Source organism: Rhinopithecus bieti, unplaced genomic scaffold (assembly GCF_001698545.2).
Source record: "Rhinopithecus bieti isolate Rb0 unplaced genomic scaffold, ASM169854v2 scaffold_61298, whole genome shotgun sequence".
NCBI lineage: Eukaryota > Metazoa > Chordata > Mammalia > Primates > Cercopithecidae > Rhinopithecus > Rhinopithecus bieti.
In genome coordinates, this window is record NW_016823727.1 from 1,418,978 (window position 1) to 1,446,447 (window position 27,470).

The following is a 27,470-nucleotide window of genomic DNA, read 5'->3' on the forward strand; positions in this document are numbered from 1 at the left end:
GGTGGTGTGTACCTGTAGTCCTAGCTGCTTGGGAGGCTGAGGCCGGAGGATCACTTGAGCCCAGGAGTTTGAGGCTGCAATGAGCTGTGATGACACCACTTCAGTCTTTGATTCCTTAACTTGATCATGTATGTTATCCAGGAAGAACGAGTCAAAGCAGTATTGTATATTTCAAAGTAGCTAAAAGAGAGGACATGAATTGCTTCCAACACAGAAATAACAAATACAGTGATGGAGATACCTCAGGGACCTGACTTAATCAGCACACATTCTGTGCCTGTAACAAAATGTCAAATGTACCCCCACAAATACATAAAATGTTGTGTATCAATTGAGGAAAAAACCTGTCTGCATTGTTGTTGGCTATTATTTGGTGATGTTTTATTTCTGGCAATTTTCTAAAAGAGAACCTTAAACTTGCTTATCTTTGTTATTAATACAAAACACTCTTTAGGAGTGTTTTCATTTGCAATGTTTTTTTTAAAATGTATTTTATGTTGTCTGTATGTTTTATTTGTTAAATTTCCTTTTAGGCTATTTTAGTTTTTCTTCACAAATAAATTCCTCTGTTTTCCACTTTGAGTGGCTCACATCCTCAAACTGAGGGACTGTGTAAGTGAAGCAGCATGCTTTTAAAGAAGGAGAAGATCTCCCTCTCCTGTTCTTAGACACACTTTTTCTTCTTATACAACTCAAAATAGGATTAACCATTTATGGGATTTGTTTCTGTTGGAGTTGTGTTCCAAGTTTAAGCTTCATTCCCAAAAGTTAAAATAATTTCTTTTTTTCAATAGGGGAGATTACAGTAATTATGATTTAATATCTTTGTTTTCCATTTATTTTGATATAACTTCAATATATTTGAGTACTGAGTTTTCCCCAATGTAATATGTTTTCACTGTAAATTGTCTTCTCTTTTGTATTTGTAATCTTTTTCCTTTCTCCTAGTCCCCTTATTTGCAGTCGCACTGACTTTATCAAGTATATATAATTTTATATTTTGTCCTTTAATAACTGGGATATAAAATTAAAGTGAGTCTAATGCCAACTATAACACAGTTTCCTAAACAATGCAGTTAGTATGTTGGCTTATTTGCTTATTTATTTATTTTGAGATAGAGTCTCACTCTGCAGCACAGGCTGGAGTGCAGTGGCAAGATCTCAGCTCACTGCAACCTCCGCCTCCCCAGCTCAAGCAATTCTCATGCCTCAGTCTCCCGAGTAGCTGGGATTACAGGTGCGTGCCACCACCCTTTGGCTGATTTTTGTATTTTTAGTAGAGATGGGGTTTTGCCCATGTTGGCCAGGCTGGTCTCGAACTTCTGGCCTCCAGTGATCTGCCTGCCTCAGCCTCCCAAAGTGCTGGGATTACAGGCCTGAGCCACTGCACCTGGCCAGATTTTTTAAAATAACTTAAAAGTCAGTATCTCTGGCCAGGTGCAGTGACTCACGCCTTAATCTCAGCACTTTGGGAGGCCGAGGCGGGCGAATCACTGGAGGCCAGGAGTTCAAGACCAGCCTGAACAACATGGTGAAACCTCATCTCTACTAAAAATAAAAAAAATTAGCCCAGCATGGTGGCATGCGCCTGTAATCCCAGCTACTCGGGAGGCTGAGGCAGGAGAATCACCTGAGCCAGGAGGTGGAAAGGGTGCAGTGAGCCAAGATATCGCCACTGCACTCCAGCTGCGCCACACGAGCAAACTGTCCCTAAAAAAAAAAAAAAAAAAAAAGCGGCCGCGTGGCTCAAGCCTGTAATCCCAGCACTTTGGGGGCCGAGAAACGAGGATCACGAGGTCAGGAGATCGAGACCTCCTGGCCTACACGGTGAAACCCCGTCTTACTAAAAAACAAAAACTAGCCGGGGCGAGGTGGCGGGCCGCCCTATATCCCAGCTACTCCGGAGGGCTGGAGGGCAGGAAGAAATGGCGGTAAACCAGGAGCGGAGCTTTGCCAGTGAGCTGGAGATCTGGCACTGCCCACTCAGTCTGGGCGACAGAGCAAGACTCCGCCTCAAAAAAAAAAAAAAAAAAGACCCAGCTAAGAGTCTGGTTTTGCAAGTAAAACTCTCTGGTGTGGCCCAGTCTGAAAGACAAGGATTTATTTACCCCTTATTTAATAGTAAAATAGCAAGGTATATTTCCTAGACAGACTACAACATTTCCCTTTTCTCCTTATAATTCTTTATAAACCTAAATGGTAAGTTAATTAATTATTAATTCCTGATTCCTTGCCATGTAGCCTTGCCGGATAAATATTTTCAGATTTGTGTATTGTGATAAAATTATTTTTTACTTTTTGGAGCATTTTCCATTTCCTCCCATGAGCCCCTTCAGTTCCTCACCTTAATAACAAGAGAGGCCATAAGCCCTTGGAAACTATGGTTCCTTAAATAATCATTTTAAACCTTCAGGAGTCTGACCAGCATTTTTTGAATAAAGTTTTTCTTTAGTTAAGCTGACTTCAACGGTGGGTAAAAGTTTAAATATTTCTGCTATGCCATAAGCCTCACATAAAGCCCCTTGATAATGGACAGCCCTTGGGACTTAAACAGCTAATCCCTCTGAGTGGTTTAGTGGAGCCGGCCTCACCACCCAATCGTCTCCACAAGGGCTTTCAGCGGCTCATGTGCCCTCCATATGAAAGGTTACAGTGTATGACCCCCAGTCACTTTCACCCTAATCCCCAGCTTTGCCTTTAAAAGGATGTAAGACAAGACACGACCTAGCTTGTAAGCTTCTGCATTCTTCAATTGTAATAAGCCTGATCATGAAAACAATTACCTTTTGATATAAATATAGCAAACTGTAATATATTTTATCTTATTCAGACCTGGTTTTTAGCCATTACCATCTGTACTATCAATTGACTGCGAGCCAAATATCCTTAGGTTTACATAGCAGGCAAAAATGTTTCTCCATTAAGCTTTTTTAGTTTTAGTATTTCACTGAAACACCTCCTCTTGTCCCTTTCTCTGCAGCCTAGATAACACCTTTTTCCCCCACCCCCTGGGCTTGCAGTCTGTACTGCCTCTCATTTCCCCCCCCCCCCAATAGGTTCGTTTCTGTCTTGTGAGCTCCAGGTCTTAGAGGCTGGGACAAATTCTCTCTTCCCTTCTTTCCCATGTAAACCCCTCAGCTTAGCTTCCTGCTTGATCGAACTCTGTCCCACAAACTTTGATTCCTCCTTTCCCTGTCATTAGCAGCAGCATCGCTGGTCTCCTCCATTTCAACTCCAGGTATCCAGCTTTTAGGTCTGATTTCTGGAACATATCCTCTTAAATTAAATTGTTAAGCACTTACGACTGAAATATTTGTGAATTGGGGGTCGATTTAACTTTTTTTTAAAGATAGGGTCTCACTATGTTGCCCAGGCTGGTCCTGAACTTCTGGCCTCAAGTGATCCTCCCACCTCATCCTCCCAAAGTTCTGGGATTATAGACATGAGCCACTGTGCCTGGCCCTGATTTAATCTTTTAATATAACAAGTTGCATATTCTCCAGTGTTTACACTGACATGCTTGAATTTACAATGCATCAGAGACTCTTCTCAGCAGGAACCTCATGGGTTTTAAACTAGACCTTCATGAGCCAGAGTAACCTGAGCATACTGAAAATCCAGAATTGGCCTCTAGCACCTAATAGTAATACTGTATTTTTATCAATTCTAAAATATATTTGCACATCTAAACTTAGGATACATATTATAATCAGTAGTGTGCCATAATATATTTGGTAGCATCTTTCTTTCTTAGAGGTAGATAAAATAATGGCATGTCTGAAAATGGATAGTGTCAGATTTGATAAGATACAGTAATGGGCCGGGCATGGTGGCTCATACCTATAATCCCAGCACTTTGGGAGGCTGAAGCAGGAAGATCCCTTGAGCTCAGAAGTTTGAGATCAGCCTGGGCAGCATAGTGAGATCCTATCTCTACAAAAATGTTCTAAAAGTTAGCCAGGCATGGTGGCATGCTCTTATAGTGTCAGCTACGTAGGAGGCTGAGGTAGGAGGATCACATGAGCCCAGGAGTTCAAGGCTGCAATGAGCTATAATAGTGCTACTGCATTCCAGCATGGGTGACAGAGTGAGACCCTGCCTCCAAAAAAAGAAAGAAAGAAAATGAAGGAAAAAAATACAGTAATGAGAACAGTAGCTGACATTTGTTGAGTATCTGCCACACACAAGAATTTTTCTATGTGCTTTATGTATATTATCTCCTTTTGTCTTTATACCATCCCTGAGGAGTAGGGATGTTCAGATGGAAAAAAACTAAGGCTTAGAAGAATTCAGCTAGTAAGTGTTGGAGCTGAGGCTTGAACCCAAGCAACTACAACAAAAAATACCTTTTTAACCCTCCTTCCATTGTGCTGTACTGCCTCTTCATAACTGTTTGGATTTTTTCCCCTCTTCAAGGCATCGTTGGCTTCACAGTATGACTGATGATCCTCCAACAACAAAACCACTTACTGCTCGTAAATTCATTTGGACAAACCATAAATTCAACGTGAGTGGCACCCCAGAACAATATGTACCTTATTCCACCACTAGAAAGAAGATTCAGGAGTGGATCCCACCTTCAACACCTTACAAGTAAAGACAATGAAGAACAGTTGAAACATGCAAAATATGGAGCTTTTCATGTAATTACTCTTTTACTATTTACCATTCACTAGATTAAAATTGTGTGATTAAACAATGTCTTTCGTGCCTTTTTACCCTTCACTTTGTTGTTTTCCACCTGCAAAATAGATGCTTCCAAACATGGTGATTGAAGTAGACTTGTATTGGGGTAGCTGCCTGGTTTACAGTTCCCTTTTCTGGAAACAGCCTCTGTGGTCCTGTTTGTGCTTTGGGACCCTACCTTACTACCATAGCTCATTATATGGGAAGACCTAAGCCAAGCCACATTTTCTCATGGGAACTTGGAACTTGAATGGAGAGACACAAAGGCTGAAAGTCATCAGAACTGGGTGACTTATATTGAAGCTCTCTAAGGAGGTTATCAGAGATACCCTATTTCCTGAGTCTGCTTCTTTAATGGTTCATTTTAAACTGTAAACTATCCTAGACTCTATTCCAATATATTCTTAGTTCTTTAAGCTAACTAGGGTCACAGATTCTTTTTATTGCTTACCAATAAAAAAGTCTTTAATATTCAGATTGGTACCAGAGGTAGGCAGAAGACCTTCAAGGAAACGCGGGATCTTTGGAATTGGTTGTTGTGTCTGGGTAGGGTGAAAGGCCCACATCTCTGTATTCCATATGCAAAGCTCGCAGCTCCAGTGATCAAGGAGCCTTTAGTCACCAGGATCCACGAGCCCCCTGAGGATAAGGCCCCTGGAGACTGGTAGCAGCCACCATGGAACAATTTAATAGTGATGGAAAAAAATGCTAGGATTATGGAGTCAGGTGGTTGTTTCCAAGGGCATTGAATGACTTAAGAGAGAATAAACCTTGATTCTCAAATCTCAACTCAAGGCATCGAGTGTGTGAAAGGAAAATAAATCTTGGGACCCCAAAATCACTAAGCCAAGGGAAAAGTAAAGCTGGGAACTATATCAGGCAAACCTGACCCCCATTTTATCCCTAAATAAGATATTAATAGCTACAAAGATAAATAGCTACGTATCTCCCTCCTTGAAATTCCTTGTGGACAAAGGACAGACAGAACTCAGTCATCTCTGAGGCTCACCGGAGATAAATGCGTATCTGATTGCTTCCTCTGCCCTATTGTTTATGTAAAAATCCAGATTCACTGAGCCAGACTAAGCTGTGTATTCAGTGGAAGGCTGCTTAAGAACTCAAAAGAATGCAACCTTTTGTCTCTTGTCTACTTATGACCTGGAAGCCCCTACCTCAGGTTGTCCCGTCTCACCGGATGGAACCAGTGTGCATGTTACACCTACTGATTGGTATCTCACGTCTCCCTAAAGTGTCTAAAAGCAAGCTGTACCGCAACCACTTGGGCACATGTCGTCAAGACCCCCTGAAGCTGTGTCACAGGCACAGCCTTAACCTCAGCAAAATAAACTTTCTAAATTGATTGAGACTTGTCTCAGATACCTTTTGGTTTATAAGTGAAATGCAGGGTAATTGTATGACTTCACTTACCTCCTTGGTTTCCTATATGAAAATGAAGGGATAGAGTGGGACCCTGGCTGTTGGTATAGGAACATCTAGAAAGAACTAGAACAATGGTCTTCGCCCTTGGCTGCATATTAGCTTTTTTATAATCCAGAAGCCCAGGCAATCAGACCGGCATCTCTGAGGGTAGGATCCAGGCATCAGTAATTTTTAAAACTCCCCGCACCACCTTGTGGTTCAATTTGCAGCCAATGTTTTGAACAACTGTGCTAAAGAAACCAACACGCAAAAACCAGTTCTTTTGAAACTCTTCCTCTGTCATAAGAAACTAGTCTACTGCAGCCCTATCCCCTGAGTATCCCTTAGCTGGATCAGGTTGAATTCAGTGCCTTCAAGAGATACTATATTCAGTGTGTTGTTTTGGCTTTTTTAGCCCTGGATTTTTGAGACAGCATATAACATACAGGTGTTTTGCACGTATTTATTTGCCTGATGACCTGAAAAGCTGGCAGAGCAAAACTAGTCCCTGTAGGTGGCCCAGTCTGCAGTCCAAGCAGCTCTGCTGCTCAGCCCTCTCAAAGTGTCTGGCTGATTGGGAGACTTACCAACATCAGAGACAAATTTCTCCAGGAGAATCACAATGGAAGCCCACAGGACTTTGGAGCAAGGTCATACCCCCTTCTGGAAGATTACTATTTTCCTTTTGAGAAATGGTTCTAATTTGCTACTGGGGATGTTGGAGACTATGGGGACACCAGGTGCTATTTATTCCACCTACTCATAAAGTTGACCATTTCTAGCAGCACTCCATCACCCAGCAGGTGGGACCAGACAGGTCACAAAGACATATTTTCTTTGTATGAACAGATTTCTCCTGACTCTGTGCCTTTACTCTATTCCCACACCTTGCCCCTACCAATCTGTCCCTTTACCTTTGTGGAGCGTTATTGTCCAGTTAACTGAGAATGAAAAAAGCCAAACCCGGTTTAGATACTGTGAACAACAGGCACCATCAGCTAGAAATGTACTGTGTATATTTGGGGTGGTCTTGAAGGACAGTTGAGGGCGAATCTCAATTTGTAGGCAAAATTCCAAGCACTGCCTTTTATCACGTACTTTGACTTCAGGGAAACATGATCTGAGGTGAGGATCTATAACCGTAACCAGTCACTGGCTAGATAGTCAGAGATTGAAAAAAACAACATGGAAGATTTGTGCAAAAGTTTTGGGAAGAGCTTGGCAAATGAACCTTGAGGCTTGGATCTGTAACCCAAAAAGATTTAGAACAAAGTAGCCAAATAATTACTGAGATCACCTTCTGAGAACAAATCTTTGTCTCAGTACCTGCTTCTCGAATATCCCAACAGAAAACACACATCTAAGCCCAGTAACATCATTGCATCAAGTTCATTTCATTGGACTTCTTCCATATTGGAGGGAGAGATGCTTTGTTTTTGTGGGAATAGGCACTGATTCTGAATTTGGGTCTGTTTTCCCTGCCTATCATGCCTTGGCCAACATCAACATTCATGGGATTAGAATGCTTTCTGCCTTGTCATAGGTAGGACAGTGTCCATGGCGGAGAAACTCACTTCACAGAAAAAAAGAGGCGCGGTGACTCACGCCTGTAATCCCGGCACTTTTTGGGGCCAAGGCAGGCGGATCACCTGAAGTCAGGAGCTCGAGACCAGCCTGACCAATATGATGAAACCCTGGCTCTACTAAAAATACAAAAATTAGGCGTGGTGGCATGTGCCTGTAATCCCAGCTACTTGGGAGGCTGAGACAGGAGAATCGCTTGAATCCGGGAGGCGGAGGTTGCAGTGAGCCAAGATTGTGCCATTGTACTCCAGCCTGGGCAACAAGAGTGAAACTCCCATCTCAAAAAAAAAAAAAGGCAATGGAACTGTCTGTGGGAGTCCCTGCTTGTGCTTATGATGTGCCTTATCGACCTACCTCTGATATCACCTCTTGTTTCTCCCTCCATCACCCACTATATGTCAGCCTCTGTCTAATCTTCAAAGACTGGATTCATTCTTGTCTTGGGTCTTTGCACTTGCTCTTCTTTCTGCCTAGAATATTAACATCTTTGTGTTGTTCCTTTTTTGGGTATCATTCATATCTTACTTTACAAGTATCACCTCCTCAACAGAATGTTCTGTGTCATCTAATCTACAGTAGCTTCCTCAGGAACTTCCTATTACTGTTTATTTATATGAACTTCCTTGTTTTATTTTATTCATAGCAGTTATTGTTACTTTTTGGGAAAAGGCCTGAACAAAAGTATTCCAGTAAAGAATCTGTGTGTTGAGCTTTTACTGAACACCCACTGTCCACCTACAAAGGCACTCTACATGTAGACATAATGAAGCAAAACTGTATTGATTAGATTTAGGGCTGGGCACGGTGGCTAACGCCTATAATCCCAGCACTTTGGGAGGCTGAGGCAGGCAGATCACCTGAGGTCAGGAGTTCGAGATCAGCCTGGCCAACATGGTGAAAAACGGTCTCTACTGAAAATACAAAAATTAGCCATGCGTGGCAGCACAGGCCTATAGTTCCAGCTACCGAGGAGGCTAAGGTAGGAGAATCGCCTGAATCTGGGAGGTGGAGGCTGCAGTGAGCTGAGATCACGCCACTGCACTCTAGCCTGGGCCACAGAGTGACACTCTGTCTCAAAAATAATAATAATAATAATTTTTGTTGGAGGTGAAATAGTGACTGAAATTAAACAGCAGCAGCCCAGAACAGTAAATTCTGAAGTTTCGGAAAGTAAGAGTTCTTGTGGAAAATAATACCTAAACGGGCAAATAGGAAATTTCTAAAGTTTCATTGACCAATTTTTACAGGAAAAAAAGTACACTAATAACCATGATGTCATGCTGTGTTTCCAGAAAATTGGTGATCATTTCAAGGGTTTGCAATCACTTACGTGATCAGCTTGCAAAGACCCCTTGGTCTATATCCCTGCTGTAAGTCATCCTTCTATGAATGGAAAAGTCCTGTTCCTAACATTCTTCTCAAATACAAGTGAATTCATACCCTGGTGCCAAGTGCTCATAGTATGAAATGCGGTCACATCCTAAGAGCATAAGAGTAATGGAGCCATATTTATCAGCCCTGGCTCCAGGAAGGTAATGTCTGTGTATGTTTTTTGTTTTTTGTTTGTTTGTTTGTTTTTTTGAGACGGAGTCTCGCTGTGTCGCCCAGTCTGGAGTGCAGTGGCCAGATCTCAGCTCACTGCAAGCTCCGCCTCCCGGATTTACGCCATTCTCCTGCCTCAGCCTCCTGAGTAGCTGGGACTACAGGCGCCCGCCACCTCGCCCGGCTAGTTTTTTGTATTTTTTAGTAGAGACGGGGTTTCACCGTGTTAGCTAGGATGGTCTCGATCTCCTGACCTCGTGATCCGCCCGTCTCGGCCTCCCAAAGTGCTGGGATTACAGGCTTGAGCCACCGCGCCCGGCCGTTTTTTGTTTTTTAGACCGAATCTCACTCTTGCCCAGACTGGAGTGCAGTGGCGCAGTCTCGGCTCACTGCAATCTCCGTCTCCTGGGTTCAAGCGATTATCCTGCCTCAGCCTCCCGAGTTGCTGGGATTACAGATGCATGCCACCATGCCTGGCTCATTTTTGTATTTTTAGTAAAGATGGGGTTTCACCATGTTGGCCAGGCTGGTCTCCAACTCCTGACCTCAAGTGATCACCCGCCCCAGCCTCTCCAAGTGCTGGGTTTACAGGCGTGAGCCACCGTGCCTGGCCAGAAAAGTTTTTTTCCAGGCCGATGTCTGGTGTTTAAGAACCTGGTTCTACCTGTGCCTGAAGTACATTTTATTTCCACTCTTTAATGATATGAACCAGTAAATTTCCCTATTTTCTTATAGCTTGACTTCGAATCTGTATTGACTTACGCTGCTTCCACTTGCAGCCGAATGTCCTCGCTGATACAGCATCCTTACGACTTTATTACTTCTCCTCTAGTAATACAATTTGTTACTGCTGTGTACTATCTTCCTTTCTTCATTTTCCTTTCCTTTCCCTTTTCCCCTTTCCTTTCCTTTCTTTTTTTTTCCCCCTCCCCCGTCCTCCTTTCCTCTCCTCTCCGTTTTTTTTTTTTTTTTTTTTTTTTCCAGAGACAGGTTCTCACTCTGTTGCCAGGGCTGGAGTGCAGTGGTGCAATCACAATTCTCTGCAGCCTCAACCTCCTGGGCAGCCTTCCAGGCATACACCACCATGCCCAGCTAGTTCTCTTGCTATGTTGCCCAAGTTTGCTTGCTTTGCTTTGCTTTGCCTCTCTCTCTCTCACTTTCTTTCTTTCTTTCTTTCTTTCTTTTTTGACAGTCTCACTCTGTCGCCCAGGCTGGAGGGCAGTGGTGTGATCCCAGCTCATTGCAACCTCCACCTCCCGGTTTAAGTGATTATCCTGCCTCCTGCCTCAGCCTCCCGAGTAGCTGGGATTACAGACACTCGTCACCACGCCCAGCTAATTTTGTATTTTTATAGAGATGGGGTTTTGCCATGTTGGCCAGGTGGGTCTTGAACTCCTGACTTCAGGTGATCCACCTGCCTCGGCCTCCCAAAGTGCTGAGATTACAGGCGTGAGCCACTGCGCCTGGCCAGCCATCTTTCTTATTAGATGTAGGCCTGATTATGAATCTTGTGATTCGTAACTCTAGGCGTATTATGAACCAGTAGTGTTTGCTAGGATTTATTACTATAAGCTAATAAATAGCTTTATTTAAAAACTTTGTGGCCGGGCGCGGTGGCTCAAGCCTGTAATCCCAGCACTTTGGGAGGCTGAGACGGGCGGATCACAAGGTCAGGAGATCGAGACCATCCTGGCTAACACTGTGAAACCCCGTCTCTACTAAAAAATACAAAAAACTAGCCGGGCGAGGTGGCGGGCGCCTGTAGTCCCAGCTACTCGGGAGGCTGAGGCAGGAGAATGGCGTGAACCCGGGAGGTGGAGCTTGCAGTGAGCTGAGATCCGGCCACTGCACTCCAGCCCGAGCGACAGAGCGAGACTCCGTCTCAAAAAAAAAAAAAAAACTTTGTGTTGAAATGGATGCATATATTCCACAAAACCTCTGCATGTGCATTGGAAGTTATATCCTGGCCTTTAAAATTTCTGTAAGTGATGGCTCTACCTGATTCCAGTTGCAAAGAAGTCAGATTTACAGATTTGCCTGCATGCAGCCTGGACTTGGAACTTTGAGCCACAATAAAATTGCTAAAAAAAAAAACAAAATTGGCAGTCATCTTTATGTCACTAAATAAGGGTAAGCATCAGCCTCACAATTTTAGGTGCTTTATGATATTCTTTTCAAAGCAATACAAAGGGGATGGAAAATTACATGCAAGAAAACCTGGATCCTAATGTGAAATTTAAATATTAACTTACATGAAAACTATTTTCTCATTTTTGAAAAGCTATCTCTTTGCAGGTAGGATTAATAAATTTGTAATGTTAAGAATTTCATCAAAGGCAACGCAAATCACTAGAACCATTAATTCCAACTTGAACTAAGTGAAAAAACAAAAAAATTACTTGTGGAAGAAGTAGCCATATAAAAGGCTGTTGCATTTGGAGGCAGCTTGCCCTACAGGCTGACCTGAACTTCTCAGTTTGAGAATTGTGATAGCCATTAATATTTGTCACACAGCTGTGCTTGTCCCATCTCCCTTACGGTCTCCATACACCCAGCCCCCACAACCCTAAATTAAAACCTTTGACTAATTTTCCACTGGTGAAGAACTAAGATTTCACTCTCACATTTTCTCTTGTGGTCACTTAAAGCAAAGTTTCTCCCCTACGTTTGACTGAGTAATGGCTGCCTTGCCCTCATTTCTTGTTTGTCTGTGTTTGCTATTGAGTTTGATGTTGAGATTTCTTTTAGGATCTTAGAACTGGCACTTACCGTACACACCGCAAGTGTATCTACTCTATTTTTGGAGTACATTTAAAAATCTAGTAAGTTAACTTGTTTGTCCAGCTGTATGGCACATTTATATAATTTATGATTCAATAATTATTTTAGACGAGGTTGGGCACGTTCAGGGTGGTATGGCTGTGGACTTAATAATTATTTTAGAACACTCAGTTGTTAGAGTTCTATTTGATTAACAAACATCCTGAACAGATGTGTTCTTCTCTCCAGCACTGTTGAGGCAGGGAAGCAGTGTGACAGATTGGAAAGAGATTCGACTCTAGATCTGGACTGACCTAGGACCATCCCAGAGCTTAGCCACGTAGCATTGGGCAACTGTCACCTCCTAAGAGGAACTCATTTCCTCATCTGTAACATGGGATGATTAAATCTTCCTTAGACTTGTTAGGTAAAGCATCTGACATATGGTAGACGTTAGTATTATTATCATCATTATCTTAATGATCTTGGTGGAACCATAAGCAAAGATCCAAAATTTTAACAATTTTATTTATTTTTCTGAGATGGAGTCTCACTCTGTCACCCAGGCTGGAGTCCAGAAGGGTGATCTCGGCTCACTGCAGCCTCCCCGTCCCTGGCTTAAGTGATCCTCCCACCTCAGCCTTCTGAGTAGCTGGGACCACAGGTATGCACCACCATGCCTGGCTAATTTTTGTATTTTTAGTAGAGATGGGTTTCACCATCTTGCCCAGGCTGATCTTGAACTCCTAAGTTCAAGCGATCCACCTGCCTTGGCCTCCCAAAGTGCTAGGATTACAGGTGTGAGCCACTGCACCTGGCGTTAACAACAATATTAAATAATGATAATTTAGTTTACGGATTTACAATTCCTGAAAGCATGTTTAATTTTAGGCCTTTTTATTATTCTTTATATTAAGTAAATAGAATCATATAAATGCTAATTCATTCAACTAAATTTTACATTATACGTTAATATGGATCACTATATAAGAATGACTTAGAGACTTTTTTAAAGTTATTTTATGCAATATTCCTGTGAGTTTTACTAGAAACTCAATTTTAAATTATTTACTTAAACCACTTAGTGGTTATATTTGAAGACAAAATTAAATATATAGCTATAATATTAACTTTTATCTTTATAGTACCCTTCTTTTATTTACAGGAAAATGAAATTTGATATTTTCAGAGATGTACAGCTAACATTCCACCTCCTATGACAGATAATTACAAATGATTTAGAAAGATCAGATCCACTGTACATTCCAGACAGCTCTGGATTCTGTAATGTTTTACCTTTGCCAAGACAACTTAGACAAGCTAATGATAGTGGCAGGTTATAAAATTCACTCTCATCACAGATTCAATAAATGTGCCGGGCATTTGGTAGTTGTCTGCTCAGCATCAGTTTCTTCCCTTTTGAAAACAGCATCCCCCTTCTTTGGAAAACTTCTCCTTCCCATTCTAGCCCTGCTAACTACAGCACACTGCCTCCTGCCTTCTGACACCATCCTCCTGGCCCTAATAAGTAGCCCTGGAATAGACATATGTGTGGTCCACACCAGGCTAATCAAATTCTTCCCTAGGCTGGCTGGCTCTTTCTTTCTTCCTTTCTCTCTCTCTCTCTTTCTCTCTCTCTTTCTCTCTCCCTTTCTTTTTTTTTTTTTTTTTTTGACGGAATCTTCGTCCGTCACCCAGACTGAAGTGCAGTGGCGCAATCTCAGCTCACTGCAACCTCCGCCTCCCAGATTCAAGTGATTCTCCTGTCTCAGCCTCCCGAGTAGCTGGGATTACAGACGTGTGCCACTACACCCGGCTAATTTTTGTGTTTTTTAGTAGAGATGGAGTTTCACCATGTTGCCCAGGCTGCTTTCACCAGCCTTTAGTAGAGATGGCGTTTCACCGTGTTGCCCAGACTGGTCTTGAACTCCTGACCTCAGGTGATCTGCCCGCCTCAACCTCCCGAAGTGCTGAGATTACAGGTGTGAGCCACTATGCCCAGCCTCCCTAGGAAGGAGAGAGAGAGAGAGACTTCCTTTGATTCTATGACTTACTCTCTCCCCTTGAATTTGCTCAATTCCAGCTGAATTTCTCTCATTGGCAGCAAAAACAACCCTGACAAATGCAGTAGGATATTAGTATTCTTCAGTTGGTACTTGGCTAAAAATCAATGCTTTCTAAATTTATGAGGAGGCTAATGGATGAGAGTCATTTCCATTCTTGTGAGATATGATTATTAATGTCTTATTTAATACCATGTGGCTTTATTGAGGTAAATGTCATTCATAATTAGATTAAAGGGATTTATTTGACAACCTTCTATGACCTTTGGTTATCTACAAATTAAGTGGTTTTCTCTGGCTAAGGCCATCACTCCAAAGCTGGGCTTTGACTGAACATTTTGATTTGGGGTCATTTTTATGAGGCTTCCTTTAACCCACCTCACCCTTTTGCTCTTGCCTCATCTTTACAACATCCTAACAGCAAGATTAGTTTACAATGGCCAGTTTGGGCCTGACAGTCAGTACCTAGGTCATGTGACTTCTCACCACGTTTCAGTGGATGTTTTGCTTCTTCTACTCATGGAACTTGTATCACTTGATGTTGATTTCTTTTCGGCTGTTGCTAGGATACACCATCAGCATCCATTCACCCTTTAGAATTACAGCCAACTCAAGCTCTTCCTGACTTCTCAGTATTGTACAAGCAGAGGCAGTGTCAGAAAATTCCCATTCAGTTTTGCCAAGAGTCTCTAGAAGTGGTTGGGGACAGAAGGAGGGTAGGCATTAACTATACAAATCAAATGTCACTTGGGGTCTTCTTGCTCCTTAGATCTAGATAAAATTGACTCAGAAAGCCCCTCTCCCCTTCACAGTTGAAGAAAGTCCAACAATCTATCTAAAGCTTCAGGGAGGGGTAGAGCTTATGTTCTTACAGATTAACTTTTGGCTCCTGATTCCCATTTCTTTCTTTCTTTTTTTTTTTTTTTCTTTTTTTTGAGATGGAGTCTCACTCTGTCCCCCAGGCTGGAGTGCAGTGGCGTGATCTCGATTCACTGCAACCTCCGCCTCCCAGGTTCAAGCAATTCTCCTGCCTCAGCCACCCAGGTAGACGGGATTATAGGCTCATGCCACCAGGCCCAGATAATTTTGTATTTTAGTAGAGACGGGGGTTTCACCATGTTGGCCAGGCTGGTCTCAAACTCCTGACCTCAAGTGATTTTGCTTTGTGGTTACAGTTTATAATGACCCAGGTAATCAAAGAGTGGGGATGGGGTCACTTTATCTTACACTTGTGGGGCTGTGTTCCAGGCTCTGTGCTAACAACTTTTTGTGTATTATCACATTTAATTCTTAACAGCCAACCTGTGAGGAGGGTGCTGTTATTGTTCATTTTACAAAAGAGCAAACAGAAGCATAGAAAGATAAATGGCTGTTCCCAGGGACATTTAGCTGGTTGATCTGGAATTGAAGCTCCGGTGCATTCTAGCAACTGCTAGAAAGAAACCCAAGCCATGTGATTCAGACATGGGGAATCTCATGAGCCACATGCAGCCCTGGACTGCCCACCTCTGGACTTCTTTCAGGTGGGAGAGAAAGAAGTCTCTCCCTTAGGCCATATTATGTCTCTGAAATAGAAGCAGCTGGGCCAGGCGCAGTGGCTCACAGCTGTAATCCCAACACTTTGGGTGACTAAGGTGGGCAGATAACTTGAGGTCAGGAGTTTGAGACCAGCCTGGCCAACGTGGCGAAAACCCGTCTCTACTAAAAATACAAAGATTAGCCGGCCGGGCGCGGTGGCTCAAGCCTGTAATCCCAGCACTTTGGGAGGCCGAGACGGGCGGATCACGAGGTCAGGAGATCGAGACCATCCTGGTGGCTAACCGGTGAAACCCCGTCTCTACTAAAAAATACCAAAACACCTAGCCAGGCGAGGTGGTGGGCGCCTGTAGTCCAGCTACTCGGAGGCTGAGGCAGGAGAATGCGCGTAAACCCGGGAGGCGGAGCTTGCAGTGAGCTGAAACTAGCACTGCAGCTCCAGCCCGGGCGACAGAGCGAGACCCCGTCCTCAAAAAAAAAAAAAAAAAATTAGCCAGCCTGGTGGTGTGTGCCTGTAATCCCAGCCTACTCAGGACGGCTGAGCAGAAGAATTGCTTGAACCTTGGAGGCAGAGATTGCAGTGGAGCCAAGATCATGCCACCGCACTCCAGCCTGGGTAACAGAAGCGAGACTCTGGTCTCAAAAAAAAAAAGAAGAAGCTTGAATAGAATTTCCTAACGGGTACAGATTTATATTGGGATTAAAAAATAGAATGAGGCCAGGTGCAGTTGCTCATGCTGTAATCCCAGCACTTTGGGAGGCTGGAGGCAGGTGCATGGAGTTTCGAGACCAGCCTGGCCAACACGGTGAAACCCTCATCTCTACTAACAAATACAAACATTAGCTGAGTGTCGTGGCGAGGCACCTGTAATCCCAGCTACTGGGAGATCGCACCATGGCACTCCAGCACTCCAGGGCCCAGGCAAACAGAGCGAGACTTTTGTCCTAAAAAAAAAAAAAAAAAGAAAAAGAGTTTGCCAATGTTTAAATCTGGGAGACTATACATACAGAATCTAAATGTCGGCGGGCGCGGTGGTCAAGCCTGTAATCCCAGCACTTTGGGAGGCCGAGACGGGCCGGATCACGATGGTCAGGAGATCGAGACCATCCTGGCTAATATGGTGAAACCCCGCTCTACTAAAAAATAAAAAACTAGCCGGGCGAGGTGGCGGGCGCCTGTAAGTACCCAGCCTACTCGGGAGGCGGGAGGCAGGAGAATGGCGTAAACCGGAGGCCGGAGCTTACAGTGGCGCTGAAGATCCGGCCACTGCACTCCAGCCTGGGCGACAGAGCCAGAGACTCCGTCTCAAAAAAAAAAAAAAAAAAGAATCTAAATTTCTGCTTGTTCTTGAAAATTAAAAAAAATAAAATAAAACAACCAAACCTGTCAACCTGGGGCCCTTCGCAACCCTCCACTACAGCTCAGCATCTAGTGCGTAGCTCATGTAAGCTCCCTGCAGGCTTTGTGTTTGTTTCCCCTCCTTTTTTGTCACTTTCTGTCCCTCAGGCTAGCAGGCTGGTGAACAAGAAGAGGGAGGGATGCTGCTGAGGTGGAAGGTTGATGTGTCCATGCCTTCCTCCCTACCTGGGTAAAGCCCTGTGAATGGGACCTCTGCATTTCTAGACTCACGAGGCTGATGAGAAGGTGTTTCCTTGTCTCTTTGCTCAGGACTGAAGAGGAGGGGAGTGGTCTCTAACAGGGCCGCAGCATGGCGGCAGTGGTGATGGTGGCCACTAATGAGGGTTGTGTGGGGGTGGCAGTGCTGGAGAAGGTGGCTGAGACGGCGAAGGTCAAGGAGCCCCTGAGGTTCAGCAGGGATGGCATTCCTTCCGAGACAAGCTGTGCCCCACCTGGGGAGGCTGGAGAGATCTAGAGATCAATGAAAAGACAAATTCCTCAAGGGGTAGAGGCGGGAGGTGGCTGACCCCTTACAAGGGTCTGAGAATCTAGACTCTTTAAGATGCCCCTCCTGAGAGCAAGAAGACGCCATCTCAGATCTGGAAGCACTAAAATGTCTCCTGTGGATGAGACTGTCCCTTCTAGTGACTGGAAAGAGGAGAGCCTAGAACGGGATCTCATTTAGATGTTAACTAGATGGAATGGAGGGAACCGGGGATTGACCTCTGGATTCCCAAGTTTCCTTCATTGCTCTAATTGGTGCTGTGTTTATTCATTTACTGATTTTTCCATGCTACATCATGGAAAAATCACTCATTTACTCCCCTACATCAATCCACAGACAACTGTGGCTGCTGACAGAAAGAATGTCAATTTTTTTTTTTTTAAGAGATAGTCTTATTCTGTCAACCAGGCTGGAGTGCAGTTGCACGATCACGCCCTGCGGTGTCCTGAGCTCAAGTGATCCTCCCACCTAAGCCTCCTGAGTAGCTGGAACTACAGGTGCACACCACCGTACCCAGCTAATTTTTAAAGTTTTCAGTAGAGATGGAGGTCTCACTATGTTACCCAGGCTGGTCTTGAACTCCTGGCCTCAAATGATCCTCCCACCTCAGCCTCCCAAAGTGCTGGGATCACAGGCATGAGCTGCTGTCCAAAATTTTTGAAGAGGAAAAGTATAAGCCACAATTAAAGACTTACAGATGCAGCAAGCATAATTTTAAAATAAAATCTCTCTGATGTGTTTTTCTTATTACAAAAGCAATATATGTACATCACAGAAAATTTAGAAAATATAAACAAGAAAAAAAGATTCAAGAAGAATATTCATGATTACAGCATCAAAAAACCACTGTTAACACCTCAAAGTATATCTTTTCATTTTTCTGTGTAAAATGTAAATATTTCAGTATTTTAGTTAAGTATGATTATAACCTCTCCATGTTGTTTCCTAATCTGCTTTTCTCACTCAATAATAAATAAATTGTGACTGGGCACAGTGGCTCATGCCTGTAATCCCAGCACTTTGGGAGGCCAAGTAGGCAGATCACAACGTCAGGAGTTTGAGACCAGCCTGACCAACATGATGAAACCCCCTCTCTACTAAAAATACAAACATTAGCCGGGCATGGTGGCACATGCCTGTAATCCCAGCTACTCAGGAGGCTGAGGCAGGAGAATTGCTTGAACCCAGCAGGCGGAGGTTGCAGTGAGCCGAGATCGCCTGTTGCACTCCAGCCTGGGTGACAGAGCAAGACTCCATTTCAAAAGAAAAAAGTAATAAATTGTAAACATTAGGCAAAGTTAATGCATTTTTATCTATAGCATTATTATTATTATTATTATTATTGTTATTATTATTATTATTAGAGATGGAGTCTTGCGCTGTTGCCCAGGCTGGAGTGCAGTGGCATGATCTCGGCTCATAGCAACCTCTGACTCCCAAGTTCAAGTGATTCTCCTGCCTCAGCCTCCTGAGTAACTGGTATTACAGGCACCTGCCACAACACCCGGCTAATTTTTTTTGTATTTTTAGTAGAGATGGGGGTTTCACTATGTTGGCCAGGCTGGTCTCGAACTCCTGACCTCAAGTGATACGCCCACCTCGGCCTCCCAAAGTGCTGGGATTACAGGCATGAGCCACCATGCCCAGCCTACAGCATCATTTTAAATGAATAAATAAAATTTCATTGTAGGGGTATATCATAATTCATTTAAACAATCACCTCATTATCAGACAAGACTTTGAAAGCTACTGTTACATCTGACATAGTGGTTAGAGAACTCTATTTCAGATAGATTTGCTGGCTCTTTCAGCCCCATAGACCCCTGGCATAAATCAATGCCCATTAGGCCAGGAGTGGGGGAAAAAAACCTGTCGAAAAATTTTCATGCTATCGAGTCTGTTTTACTATTCTCTTTGAAGCACAAAGGAATAACTGTTCTCATTATTCTCTGTCTTCTATGTTATATAACTTGTTAGAGTTTCTAGCTGGGCTACTCTAACATTATTAATTGTATCTCTTCTTTAACTTGGGAAATTCTTCAGTGAATGAATAGTGATCCATCTTCCTGGGACTTGCTTGAACCAAAGTGACATGCAGAATGTTAACACAGTGCTGGGTTTCAGGAGGAAACCATCCTTGTGAATAAATAAAGCACACAACATTAACTCACTCCTTGGGGTGTATCCTATGAGTCCTTCCAAGACTGTTAGGTAAAGTGCATGTATCAGATCCATCTTCAGAGATTATTCATGTGCATTGACTATCCCTGTGTCTCATCAGGCAGAGCAGCTGCTACCCAGCTGAGCATGGTCACAATCACATTATGGTAGCCTTCGCTTCCTGTTGCTTTTTTTTTTTTTTTTTTTAAAGCAAAAGTTACTTCCAGGGAGAAACTTCAGCTGTTAACTTTACCTTTGATTTAGAATATGTAGCACACACATTCCATCTTCCCCTGTACATCTGATGCTAGGAGACCTGTTGTTGGCTGTCCAGCCTCTATTTCCCTTCACTCATCATAACAATATCCTATTTTCTTAGGGAAACCAGCACTCATTCCCACCATTCTCAGCTCTGCAGGTTTTATGTGGCTGGCTCCACAGCCATCTCCTGGTTAGAACCTGATTTTCCTCCCTGTAGACACAGTGATTGACTCAAAGGCAGGCACAAGACTTAAGCTAGTCCAATCCGAGGTCCTTTGACAAGAATTCTGAGACACAGACTCCTTTCTCTTCTCTTAGATACTAATGAGGACACATTCCCCCTTCTCCCAGCCCAAGGGGCTACTGGTCAGCATCTTGCAATAATGAGAGCCAACCCTGGGATGAAGAGAGTAGAGATGGGAAGACGTGGATGCCCTTGAGTTGCTGGATCAAACCCTGCCTAAAATTCATTTTCCGTTTTTCTCTTTCGTAAGCCAGTAAGTTCTTCTGTCTAAGCCAGTTTGGGGAAGGTTTTTAATGTTTAAAGCTGAAAGATTCATGACCCAATTGATGCTAGTTGTGAAGAAACACATTGCTCCTCTACATACCTTCCTTCTTTTCCATAGGTCCAAGGCTGGAGTTCAGTGGTGCTATCTCGGCTCACTGCAGCCTCCACCTCCCGGGTTCAAGTGATTCGCCTGCCTCAGGCTCCCGAGTAGCTGGGATTACAGGCGCCTGCCACCATACCTGTCTCATTTTTGTATTTTTTAGTAGAGATGGGGTTTCACCATTTTGGCCAGGCTGGTCTCAAACTCCTGACCTCAAGTGATCTACTATCTCCCAAAATGCTGGGATTACAGGCATGGACTGCCGCGCCCAGCCCTGCATCCCTTTCTTTTCAACGTTGCCATCCCCCTCTTCATCCCTGGGAACTTTCCTGTTTCTAGGAATGACAAAGAAATGGAGCACAACTCCCCCCTCCCCTCCCCCACCCGTTTCCTTACTTTCTTTCCTAGAAAGCAAGCACTTTGGAGGTTTCTGACTTCAGCAATTTGCTGCTAACCTCTGTAAGGAAATATCCAGGGAAAAAATTACAAACATGGAGTGTTGGCACAAGTTGCAGAAATCATTTGCTCTTAGGGTCTTTGTGGTCTGTTATGAATCTCGGTGCAGTAAGAAAGACCTGAGTGGCTCTAGGGTGTCTTTCTCATATGACATTGGAAGGTTGGCCTTAACCACTTACTCCAGGAAAATTCACGCTGGCACATTTGCTAGTCCTGGGAGCTTTCTGAGTTACAACCTAAATTTGCTTCCTCATTTTTATGGCAGGTTTGGTGTCCCACGTCTCCTTAGAGAACGAAAGTGCTTCCCATTTGGTCTCCAGAAATTATTTCTTTGGGCTTCGGGCCCCTCTGCACCTGCTTTGTAGATACCTGCCCTTCTAGGAGAGCTCTTTCACTCAAGTCCTTGGAAATCTTATCCTAGTGTGAATGCCACCTATTATTTATTCCTTGGCATTAAATCTCCTCTCCTCTTCTTCATGGTAATAGTACCCCAGTTTCCTTTGGGGAGCCACCTCACCCCCACTTGAGTGATGTAGTTTAGATGGGAATGACTTTAGTTCCACATCAGCCCACCTGATGCCACTTGTAAAGACACTGTAGCAGATTTCCAGCTTGCTTTCTTTTGATGGCTCCCTTCTTACTTACTTACAAATTCTTCTTCCTCTGTAATGCATGGGTTTTCTGCCCATTGAGGTCACACAGCTGCTTCTCATCACTCCTTTACATGCCTTCCTTCTTTTCCACGGGTGGGCTCTGATTAACTTAAGCCGATCAACAAAGCCCTTGCATCTGACTACAGTGATCACTTCGGGATGAGCACGTGATTCCATTAAGGCCAAAGAGACATGAGGAAGTATTAAAGCTTATCTAAATTTCAGCGTGGCTAATGTCATCTTCTACAACTCCCTGGATGCCTCCTTGGCTTCAGCCCCTGGTAGTCCTCCCTTCTTTTCTTGTCCAGAGCTCTCGGTTCAATGCCATGTGCCTCCAGTGCGTTCTCAAGACAGGCATTAATACAGATTTTATTCTAACTGAAGTTTGCCTCCTTTTCTATTTGTTCTGAACCAGGAATAACAAATAGGTTTTATTTTGTGGGTCAACTCTGATCAATAGGTAGACTTGGAAGGCTGAGGCGGGAGGATCGCTTGAGCCCAGGAGGTTAAGGCTGCAGTGAGCCATGGTCATGCCACTGCACTCTATCCTGGGAGACAGAGTGAAACCCTGTCTCACAACAACAACAACGACAGCAACAACAACAAAATAGGTAGTAGGAGATAGGTAGTGGGAATCTGTGCTAAGAGAGATTCTGAGGCTGTCTCTGGTCTCAGCAAGAAAGTATGCAGTGATCACTTAGTAATGTCTGCCATGGGCATGGGATGGAGCGTGTGCCTCATGTTTTTGATGTCACTGTTCTAAGTCAAGGTCTGAGCCTAGTACCTCTGACAGTCATATGGCCTCCCAATGTCTGCCTGCAGCTCCTGGCTGATTGTGTCTTTTCTTGGTTCATGACTCATGTGGGTGTACCCAATAAGCTTCTGCTCCTTGTCTAAGGAACACAGAGTCCTGTTGCAAACCTAAAATGATTGACATACCCTAAGACAAATGACTATCTTGGTGCCCTTCCTGGCTTATATTATTTGCTTCTCCCATCTGCTCAAATCTCTGGTGGCTCATTCTGGAACAATAGGGTTCCTCTCTAATCCTCCAGCTATAAAAGTCATTTTAGAATTATAGATTTACAATATCAAAGTAGCTTAAAAATGAAAAGACATGATTTCCACCAAGAGAACAGGTGGGCTGTTGATCACACACCAGCTCTCATCCATGACTCATAAAGTTTCATCCTTTTTATAGACATGGCTGAGCCAGACTTTATTCATGATTCTTTCCTTGAAACCACAGCAAAGTCTTTAACACTCTAGACATTATGTTTCCTGAATGAAATCAAGTTAGATTGGTGTTTGAATTATACAAACATCTTGGTGTATTTACCCTGATTTTGATGGGCGAGTTTGCTGTTCTGTGATTATAAACTGTTGGTTTTATGGGTATCCAGTGTCAGGTGTCATCAGTGCCATTTTCAGTTATATCCCAACTTGGAGAGATATCCATCTGAGATCCCACTCACCTTTGTCCCCAGATTCTAACCAGTGATTACACTAGTGATATGGGCTCAGGGTAGTATTTGCAGAGGGCTTTCTAGTCTGTGAGCCCCTCCCCTCATGGTCTGGAAGTGGAAAGGGGTGCGGGATCCCCTGTGAGGATTGGAGAACCCATCCAGGCTCATCTCCCCATCTCAAGATCCTTCATTTAATCACATCCGCAGAGTCTCTTTGACCTTGTAAAGTAACAGGTTCCAGGGACTGAGACACAGATATCTTTTGGGGACCATTACTCAGATTATCATGGACCCATAATTATAGGAGTACCTGCTGCTGCAGAAAAGAATCTGCTCAAAGGAACGAGCTTAACCTTATGGCATTTCCTTGTCCCATTTTGTAATTATAGGAAACCAGATAAAATTGTACCATCCACAAAATTAACTATGGCAGACCTTTGGTGTTTTCGTCACCCAGGAACCATTTTCTCTAGACTGTCTGGGTTCATTTCCTGGCTCTGCTACTTACTAGCAGTGTGACCTTGGGGAATTTACTTTCTCTGTGTCTCAGTCTCGTGAAATGTAAAATTAAGTGATGTTTGCCCCTCCAGCACACAGTTGTGTAAGAATTAACTGAGTTAGTGTATATAAAGTGTTTTAAACACTGTTTGGTACAGGTTTACATATAAACTGTTATTGAAATGGGAGAGTTCCCTGACCCCCCTTGCAGGATGTGCAATAGGAGTGTGGCTCAAATGTTCAACCACCATGCACTCAAACCCCTTACAGGACGGGGAGCACACAGATGGGCAGATGTAGGAACTGGGGTGAGCACTTTTGGGCTCTGGCCCCATGGTGGCATCTAAGGGTGTGTTACAATTAATGCCCTTTTAGTAGCTGCCATCCGTGGACAGCTAATTGCTAAACCAGCTCAGTAGAGAGTCAGGGTGACAGCCTTTTACACCCTGTCCTTCTGGTACCCAGGTCCTTGTCCAGCATCCAGGAAGAATCAGATCACACACAGACTTGAAGGCTGCTGAATGCAAGGGTTTTACTGAGTGCTGGAGGTGGCTCTCAGCAGAATGGATGGGGAGCTGGAAAGGGGATGGAGTGGGAAGATGATCTTCCCCTGAAGTTTGGCTGTCCTGTAGCTGATCTCCCAACCAACTGTTCCCAGCTGAACTCCTCTTGATGTTCAGACGCTCCTTCTCTTCTCTCCTTCTCTGCTGCACCACTCTGCTGCTCTTCTGTTCGTCTTGTCTGCTTGTGGAACCTGGGGCTTGGGGTTTACATGGGTACAAGATAGGGGGTGTGGCAGGCCAAAAGGCAACATTTGGGCACAAAAACAAGAATGCTTGTTCCTGTGGGTTTCCAGGCTTAAGAGTGGGGCCCTTGCCAGAGAACCGCCCTTTTCTACCCAGTATTTCCTTGCTTCCTGTCCACATTATTATTATTATTGTTATCCCACTTTTCCTCCTTTCCTCTGGGGAAACCACTCTACTCTTCTCCGGTCTGTGTTTTCAGATAGAGCTGACTCCACCTTTACCTCTGTTTGCAGTGTGACATCTCACCCAAGTCCTCCTGAGTCAGGGATTTGCGGGCTCACCCTCTCCAGAAAGAGAATTTCTTGGCCAGGGATTGGAGAGCAGACAGAATAACAATGAACTTGCTCCTGATTAGCTCCTCCTATTTAGTAAAGGAATGCTCTTTGTTTTATAATAATAAGTGATCCATCTTATAAAAGAAAATAATCTCATAACATATACATTGAAAATTACTTTGTGAAAGCTGTTCTGTTCTGGCCTAATGTGCCAGGGGTAGGGTGAGTATTTCTGATCCATTTTTCTCTGCCCTGCAAGTCCCACTTCTCAGGACTCCGGCTTCCAGAATTCTGTTGAATCTCTAGTCTGGTGTCATCTTCCTCTCATTCTCTTTTTCTGTGTGGATTTATACCTACTTTATGCCGATTTTGTTATTTTACAGTCATGTTATTGAGATTTTAGAAGAGAGAAGAGATAAAGCCTGCATTCAACTCACTTTATTTAATGGTAAAATCTTTCAGAAATCAAAGAAGCTTTGCTGGGAAATGGACAGGCCGCATTGCCCCGGGTAGCCTATCTTGGACACATCCCTGAACCACACCAACTAAGACTGAAATTAAATCCGCAAATTTCAGTGACTATTTCTGAGAAAATGTGAGCACTCAGAAACCTAATAAGCTTCAGGGCGAAATGTCTTTACTGTAAAAGACATAATAAATTTCATCCTGCAAATTAATCCCTGTGCTTTGTTCCATGAAAAGAATAGTCCTGGCTCTGTGGCCTGTAGCCTCACAGAGGAAACCAAATGGATTTGGCTCCTACCTGCGCTGGGGCCCACACCCCAGCTTGGTCTGCTTCTGGGATCTGTCCCAGTTGGAAACCATCTCTTTGTCAGGATTGGTGGTGTGTTCTGGGGGGCCTCTGGGTGGGATTTTTTTTTTTTTTTTTTTTTTTTTTTTTACCATTGTCTTTCTTTGCTCTCTATGGTGTGGGAGACCATGAGGTGACAGCTAAAGTCATCTATCCCTGGTCCCATTATCTCGCCTCTTATCAGCTGCCACCATGACTACACAACAAAAACAAGGAGAAATGAGGAGAGAATTCAGTCATCTGAAGAGGTATCCGAGAAGTGCCAGTTGCTGACATGTTTACCTCAAAATAATACATCTCGACATCTTATGGGTCAGCGTAAGCTGCCCTTTCAGATAATTTTCTATAAATTTCCCCAGACATAGCCCCCAAGCACCTCTCACTTCACCTCTCCACACCCAGACAACTCACATAATCAATGATGATGCCAGAAAAGATCCAGGTTTTGTGGAAACTAAGGCTTATACAATACAAAAGGGAGGTGAGCTCTTTCCCTAGGAAAAAGAATGCAAAGTTATAAATATAAAATTAAATATGAAATTGAATACTTAAAATTTAAGAAATTATAGCATGTTACAAAGTTTTAAAAGCTGACAAATAGTACAAAATCCAGAAAATAGTGTCTTTATTATTGGACTACTCGACACTCTCTTTATACTTTTCTGTTTTTGTAATTGCATACCTCCATGCGCTTCTTCACATGACAATGATTTCTTAATATCATTTTCTAGAGAAAGATAATTCAGTCTTCCCTATAGCATGGTTGAATACCCCTCCTTTAAAGTATTTATATATTAGAAAAGGTTTTCAGCCTCAGAACTGGCTATTGGTAAGTCATGTAAATTTTTAAAATTGTTGCCAAATTTGGGAAACTCTACAGCAAATTTATTTCTTATATGAACTGTAAGATTCACGTACATTTCAAGTTTTCTGACAGAGGGACTGATCTTAAGTATTCTGAATTGATGACCCTCATTAGCCAGTTTGTCATTGGTAACCCCATTGAACTGGTGGATTACGGTGTTGGTATTTCATGTTAGATTAAAAAAAATAGATAATCAAACAATATAAAAGCCTATTTTTTGTTTGAAAGTCCTTCTTCCTCTAAATGAGTTAGTTACTATACTTTGGGTATAATTTGAAAAAAATTATTTTGGCTTACAGTTTGCTTCTCATTGTCAGAATAATTTCTTTTCTTTCTTTCTTTTTTTCCTTTTTCTGAGACAGGGTCTTGCTCTGTTGCCCAGGCTGGAGTGCAGTGGCACAATCATGGCTCTCTGTAGCCTTGACCTCCTGGGCTCAGGTCTTCCTCCCACCTCAACGTTGCTCCAGAGCAGCTTGAACTACAGGTACACTCCACCACATTTGGCTAATTTTTACATTTTTTGTAGAGATGGTATCTCCCTGTGTTGCCTAGGCTGGTCTTGAACTCCTGGATTCAAGTGATCTTCCCACCTTGGCCTCTCAAATTGCTAGGATTGCAGGTGCAAGCCATAGTGTTTGACCCAGAATAATTTCTATTGATTTTTTTGCTTATTTCTGAACCCCCAATTATCTTCCTACTCCCTTCTCCATTCCATACCATGAGTAGCCTCTCACACATGTATGTGGATACCCTAGTCTACAATGTCCAAGCTTTATCCACAACCTCCAGCAAAGAGCAGTGCCTTGGCTACTCTTGGGTCTAAGGGTGGGCACTTTGACAGCATGGTCCACTCTTGGAAGGCTAGACTCGGGGGAGAGGATCCTGTACATCCTGGAGGCAGACTCAGGGCCTTTGAGCAGAGAATCCTGGGGTCTTAGGTACTGAAAGTATGGGCAAGAACTGGGGATGAGGGGCGTGTACATTTTGGGTGGCATATCTCCTGGATTCTGTGGACTTTTCATCCTGAAGGGAGGGGTACAGCAGGAGGAGAACCACGGTGAGGCCCTCCTAAGTGTGGGACTCAGGGCAGGAAGCGCTGCTGCCCAGGTCCAAGGGC

General features: G+C 43.5%; 1 protein-coding gene across 1 annotated transcript in view; it reads left to right on the forward strand.

Moving 5' to 3' along the window:
• NDUFA12 (NADH:ubiquinone oxidoreductase subunit A12) overlaps nt 1-4,699 on the forward strand; it is a 45,041-nt gene extending 40,342 nt beyond the window's left edge. The window contains exon 4 of the mRNA XM_017861763.1: nt 4,417-4,699. Within this exon, the coding sequence (XP_017717252.1) occupies nt 4,417-4,597 (181 nt within the window). The 3' untranslated portion in view covers nt 4,598-4,699. The remainder of the gene's footprint in view (nt 1-4,416) is intronic.
• Nucleotides 4,700-27,470: the final 22,771 nt, after the last annotated feature.